Here is a 6,867-nt window from a genome sequence, read left to right on the forward strand (position 1 = left end):
GTGTGTGTGTGTGTGTGCCAAAGTGGAGGGTCTAAATGAAATTTCTATGAATCAAATGCAGTTTAGAAGGGGTTAAAATGAACTGAAAATAAAGGCAAGAGTCGTCCTAATTTAAAGTAATATTACACACATGCACGCTAAGTATGTAATGATTTGATATAAAATTAAAGGACTACAACAACCTTTAATTGTTTACCTTTATCTATCACATTTTTAAAATACTTATGTTTCTGCTGATCCACTTTAGTTTTAAATAGTAAATGCCGATCAGAGTAAAGTTTGAGGAATTCACAGTGTTCAAATATATCAAGATATATATCTTGATGCGCTATCAGTGACCCAGTGAATGTTTTATCTTTTATTTTTTTATTCGTTTTAAAGGATCATCTGAGCATCTGGAAATAAAATTTCAATGCTCTGTGAAGTCTCCAGGTAACGCAAAAGTATTAGCAGAGTGAATCAGAAATTAGGCCATGCCGCCAGTTTCACTTTTTTTCATCCTGAAATAAACAAATCTTCATCAGAACAGAGTTTTTGTATATTATTGAATTAAATCAAACAATATTATTATTATTATTATTATTATTATTATTATTATTATTATTATTATTATTATTATTATTATTATTATTATTGGACTTGCTGCGATATTTCAGCAGCAATTTAACAAATTCTGTAGCTGTGTTACACATGTGCAGGAAATATGTTTTATATATTCTATGGTATGAACATCATAATGTTTCAAATACACTGCACATTATATACCACATAAAAAAGTGTGACCTCAGAAACTGCATCAGTCACCCAGTCATAGCAATACTTTTCAATGGGTTGGCAGTTGGTACTTATGTTGCATTAAGGGTACTTATAGACGCTGTATAGCACATCAAGCTTCTCAAAACCCAAAATTAGTAATTAAAAATGAAGGAAATGAGACGGTTAACTCATTACAAAAGTACCTGTGATAGCGGAGAATACTGTTAATGTAAGATCTTTCATCCCAGTATATTTTTAATTATTCACATGTAGTCACAATAAAACATTTTTGGATTAGCCAGCCTATGTGAAAGAACATTATTACGTAGACCATCAACAGATGAAGAGAATAAGACTCTGCATAATGGTGCCTAAACTCCCAGTAAATGTTTTAATGTGCCAGAAGCTGGAGAAATGGGCACACTCACTCCATCTGGGTGTGACACATATGACCCACCAAAGCATTGTTTCAGACCATGTGCTCGATTTCATGGAAACAACATTCCCTGACGGATTATGGCCTCTTTCATAAGGGATAATGTTTCCTATCCCCAAGCAAATATGATTCAGGATTTGCCAACATCTAGGTGCTAAATACCACAGGAGTCTAGCGCAATACATGCCTGAAGTGCCCTTTGGAGTAGGCAGGTGATCTCTATGCATAATCAAAGTACTTGCCACCAATTAAAGGAATTTGATGGGTTTCATCATGAACATGCGTGAAGTGGTTATTCAAAGTAGTTGGATAAATTTCAGGGGTACTCCAAGTTTGACTATTTTTCAGTTGTACTTGACTTTGTGTACACTGTTTTTACCAGTAAGTGTATTTTGGACATGGTTGTTATTATGTTGCGCTTGTGATCCTGTTTCGATATGCTTGTAATACGTTTACGGTCTAATCAACAACAGCGCAGGTCACAAATAGAGAACAGGAAGATGCAGCTGCATGCAACTACAGATATTATCTTTTGCTTAATAAAGTTTTGTATAATGTTCTTCCTGTTCAACAGTGCAACACAGCAGCTTCAGCTTTCACAGCCTTACAAACCTTTGGATGGTGTAATGTTTCAACTCATGAATAGAGATACATTTACTATAACTGGTTTCTCACTGATTTTTTGAGGCAGTTTTTTTTTCTAACACTAGTATTAAAATTACTTATTTATGCTATTACAATAGTTATCTGCTTAAACGTTCCCTGGATGTCAAAAACTAGAAAATGGATCGTAAACAACCCCATCACTGCTACTTTCCTGTTGTAGCCAGCTGTGATACATTGCTAATGCTAGTTTGTATGTGAACAGGAAGTGATGGAGATTTGGTTTCAGTTGTTTTGTTTTGTTTTGTTTGTTTTGTTTATTTGCCACAGAAATTTTGACCTCTTTGCCACTTGACTTGTGAAAAAAAAAAGAAGAATAATAATAATGTTTGTTTAAAACTTTTGGCTGAAATGTTAAGGAACTCCTTTTAAATAAGTTATTCTGAAACCGGATATTTGGCAGGGTGGCATGACACACACACACACACACACACACACACACACACACACACACACACACACACACACACACACACACACACACANCACACACACACACACACACACACACACACACGGATGTTTTGCCAAATGGTAGGGTGGAGGTGGGATTTAACTCGTCTCCCTGCAGTTTTCCACACCTATTAAGCAAATAGTGAGTTAGCACACACGTACACACCTGCTCGAACGAGTGATTCCTCATGTTTTTACGAAAGGAGGAAAGACTGATCGGTTATACATTAACTATTGATGTTTGTTGGACTTCCCTTTCACGCAGTAGAAAAGTGTTTGTGTGTAGGGCAGATTCGGAGTGAGAAAGGCTTGTGTTCAGTCCTGTTCTTTGTCAACAGTCTTGGAAAGGAGCCATCGTCTGCTCAGTTGGGAAAACCTTTTTGTGTGGGTTTATTCAAGCCTGTAAAGCCTTGGCACACCGGCCTCACTGCTCCTCCCCTGCAGGCCTCCACCACGCTACATACTCACCCTGACTTACACAGGGACACCGTGATTGTTATTTATGGCTGGCAAACCACTGATGACATCCCTTTATCATATCGTCATGAAGTTACAGATCTCTAAAATGTACCTGCTGTCTGTGTCTGCATCCTTACAAGAGACTTGAGAGGTGATTATTCTGAGTCGATTGAAGCAAAAAGAAGGAAAACACAGAAAGACGAGTCATGTATTTGTCCCCAGAACCAGCATTGGCATGTGAAAACATCACCAAGTGATAAGAACGGTCAATGGGAAGTATAAAGTCTTACTCCCCCCCCCCTGCCCCCCACAACTCTTAAAAAAATACATTGAAAAATAGACAGTAAGTACAAAGATGGTTTCTTGACGGGAATTAAATAGAAGTAAGCGAGTTTAAATGGTAATGTAAGAGGGATGTGAGGTGAAAAAGATCAGATGGAGAGTGATGTTTGTTAAAAAAAATAAAATAAAAAAGAACAGCATCTCAGCATGGCGGTGGTAGTATCAGGGTTTGGTGTTTTATTGTTCTGCATTGGAAACAGGAAGACTGAGTCACCGTTACGAAAACAAGAAGAATAGAAAAATTAGCAACGTAACACAATTCTAAATAAAATGATCGATTTGATGATTGTTAAGTTTTAACAAGAATGACAAACCTTAAATCACTGTTGAAAGCCTAACTTTATTTCCAATTCGTTTCTTTGGGGCAGGAAACTCGATTCAAAGGAGTTTGCAAAGGCCTGGGAATGTCCTGTCTTCTGAAATCAGTTGTGCTAGCGCGTAATGTGCCAAGATGATAAATTATAAATTAAACAAACAAACAAATAAATAAAAACCAGTTCACAAACATTTAAGCTCCACTGTAAAGCAAGAAAATATTTATTGCAATGCTTCTTAGTCGCACATGAAACTGTCTCTTTTATGAACAAGAGTATTTGTGAAGCTTTTTTTTTTTTCTGACCTACTGTCTGCACAAAGTTATGTAACCCCTTCTCCATAGCCGTGCTGCATAATTCACAGCATACGTCTCAAAGCCACTGATGGACTGTAAATACAAGCATAAATATAGTCGAAATCTAAACACGGCCATCCCACAGGGGTTTATGAAGGGCATCAAACCAAAAATGACAGGGGCTCAAAAAAAAAACAACACAAAAATATCTTGTCGTCATTACTCGATGAGTCACGCTCTGCTGCTGCCGCCGCTGCTGCTGCTGTCCTCCATCCTGTCTGCCCTTCAAACATCTTGTCCTCACTGTGGCTGCTCTCTGTGCAAAGACAGAACAATTTGTAAGCAGACTGATAAGAGTTTGTCCCCAGACTAGTTACACAATGAAGGTCTGCGAGGCTGACGAGTGATTTCTAGTGCCTTGCAAAAGTGTCCGTAAGCCTCAAGCTTTTCCACATTCTGCCTGGTTACAACCACAAATTTCAAGGTATAATTAGTGGAATTTTATGTCATGGATTGACCCAAGTTAGTGTGTTTCTTCCATTTCACATCAAACTGTGAAATGGAAGAAATGAGATACATGAATATGTCCAAATATGCTTTGATCTAAGAACCTTTTGCATGTTGTCCAATTTTCCTGTGACCATAGCACCTTTCCTCTGCACATCTACCGTCTCCTCTTCACTAATTATGGCAAATTTTACACATGACTTATGATGGCTTTCTTTTAACAATTTCTTTTCACTTTTCCAGGAGAGCCACTGTTGTAAGGTGTGGAAATAAAATGTTCCTGTGGACAGATCATGAGCTTCGGATGCTGACTGTGCCTGGTGGATTCGTGCCAAAATCATGTTCGCCATGTTTATTCTTGCCTTTATCTGATTATGGATAGCGCAGGCAGAGTTTGAGATGTTCAAAATGTCTGGTATTCTAATCCTGCCAAAAATGTCTTCACACCTTTATCCCTAATATATCTACTGTGTCCCTTGGTCTCTATGATGCAATTTATTGACTGATTTTTTCTGCCTTTTCCTTCCACTTCCCAAACATGCTTCAATGTTGGTCTAACACATGACATCCTAAGAAAAGGGCACATTACATTGTAAAATGTTAAAGTCGAGGGACATGCATGATTTTACAAAGGCACAGTGCATTTTGTAAATTATTCTTGCCACCAGGGGCTGCTGGTGCCTCACTTCACCCGGTGACTCAGACATGAAGCCGTGCCGGATCTCTTACACCTACATGCTCAAACTCACATGGGGTCATAGTTGCTCTGCTCTTTGGATTTGAGGAAGCGCATGGCGAGAAAGCCACCACCCTGCAGGCACAGAACCAGTACGATCCCGCCTATGAAGCTGGACATGTCAAACTTGGCCTGGGAGAACTCAGAGGCTGAGTCGGAGCTGCTGTCACTATCTGTAGGGGGAACAAAGTTCACAGTGTTTCCGTTGCCATCGCATCAACACGACCGGGTGTAAAGAAGAATTGTGTTTGACGTAAGAAAGAAAGGAGAGGGGCAGGAAGTGGCAGCTGAGACACAGCTGACTCAATTTACCTGAGTCTCCACCGGCAGCAGCACTCTCCACAACTGGGTGACGAAATATGTGATAGAGTTAGAGGAGCATCTTAGATATACTTAATGGATCTGTTTTTATTAAGTACCTGTGCACAGTTCAGAAACTCTGGTCCAACTGCAGTTTATGCCATTGTCAGCAGAATCCCCCTGATCAGTGACACACATGCCTGTGTCGTTACCTGAGAGAAAACAGCAGCAGCTTTTCACCGTGTGTCACCGTGCGTTCGTGGGATGCTAAATAATTCAGCCTTCTGGTTCAAACGGCCAGAGCTTGTGTTACAGCAGCTGTGATGATTGAATTACTATCAGAGGTTAGATGTGTGTGTGTATATGAATGCGTGTGTGCGTGCGTGTCCGTGTGTGTGTGTGTGTGTGTGTGTGTGTGTGTGTGTGTGTGTGTGTGTGTGTGTGTGTGTGTGTGTGTGTGTGCTTACCAGTTGGACAAAGCCTCCAGACGCAGCCTGTCAGGTTAAGCGTGGAGTCTCCAACACACATATCACATGACTCAGCCTGGGAACAATCTGGAGAATAAAACTGTACCATCAGTCATAATCATCATACGATTCAGGAATTTTAACATTTTCAATAATTAAGGTATGAAATACAAAAAAGAGGGGGGCTACAAATTTATCTCACTGAGTTTGTGAGAAACATTTACAAAAATGTAGGACAGTCAGTAAAAACATAAAGGATGCATATATTTAAATAAAGGTGGTTCAGAAAGACTTAACCAACAAGGTTGGTGTAAAATGTGCAGGACAAAAGTTGTTCTTACAGTAAAAAAAATAAACACAAACTATCGAACGATTCCTACCTGACTGTGAGTGAGCAAAGGGAACCGCTGCTAGAAGCAGCACAGACAGAAAAAGCAGCCTTGGTACTAAATGTTCCATTGTGATGAAGGCCAATGTCTGGAGTTCACACCCTCAAACTTCAGCAAGTTCTCAGCAAAAAAGTGAACTATCTTCAGCCAGTCCTTAAAAGAGAATCCAAAGTCTCCAAAAGAGATATGGTCCCCAGCGAGGACGCACCGAGAAAGAGACCAGGAGAACCTGGTAACATGAGCAAGACCAAACTTGGTTCCCCTGGCAACCAGGTGGCCCATCTCAACCCTCCTGAAACAAACACCGGTTTGAACAGACTGACACCTGTTTACCTCAGCAGTTCCTCTCATGAGCAGGCACATGTGCACATTTCCTCGTGTCTTCACAAAAAGCATGGAGCTTGACTGACTTCATCCAACCGAATCAGGATCGATTAGGTCGATACATTGGTTGGTTTCCAGTTTTCCTTTCACGACCCGTTTCGAGACTGCAGTTTCCTGAAATCTTCTTTGAGCGTCTAAACACCAATTATTTTGCATAAAGGTTAATGTGGTGAGATACGGTGATATCAACCCTATTACTGAAAAGTGAGAATACATTTTAACAAAGAAAAAATACAAAATATTCTGTACATCTAAAATAAAACAAAACCTTAGATAGATAGATAGATAGATAGATAGATAGATAGATAGATAGATAGATAGATAGATAGATAGATAGATAGATAGATAGATAGATAGATAGATAG

General features: G+C 39.4%; 1 protein-coding gene and 1 long non-coding RNA gene across 2 annotated transcripts in view; one reads left to right on the forward strand and one right to left on the reverse strand.

The window, feature by feature from the left end:
- LOC103472304 (uncharacterized) overlaps positions 1 to 4,706 on the forward strand; it is a 19,097-nt gene extending 14,391 nt beyond the window's left edge. The window contains exon 2 of the long non-coding RNA XR_534834.1: positions 4,470 to 4,706. This is a non-coding gene — a long non-coding RNA (uncharacterized LOC103472304). The remainder of the gene's footprint in view (positions 1 to 4,469) is intronic.
- cd164l2 (CD164 sialomucin-like 2) lies at positions 3,617 to 6,741 on the reverse strand. The gene is made up of 6 exons (XM_008421823.2): positions 6,110 to 6,741; positions 5,730 to 5,816; positions 5,382 to 5,474; positions 5,275 to 5,307; positions 4,976 to 5,135; positions 3,617 to 4,035 (listed from the first exon to the last, which is right to left on the reverse strand). Exons 1-6 carry the CDS (start codon positions 6,186 to 6,188, stop codon positions 4,020 to 4,022), a joined length of 468 nt encoding a protein of 155 aa, XP_008420045.1. The 5' UTR covers positions 6,189 to 6,741; the 3' UTR covers positions 3,617 to 4,019.
- Positions 6,742 to 6,867: the final 126 nt, after the last annotated feature.

This window comes from Poecilia reticulata, linkage group LG11 (assembly GCF_000633615.1).
Source record: "Poecilia reticulata strain Guanapo linkage group LG11, Guppy_female_1.0+MT, whole genome shotgun sequence".
Taxonomy (NCBI): Eukaryota; Metazoa; Chordata; class Actinopteri; order Cyprinodontiformes; family Poeciliidae; genus Poecilia; species Poecilia reticulata.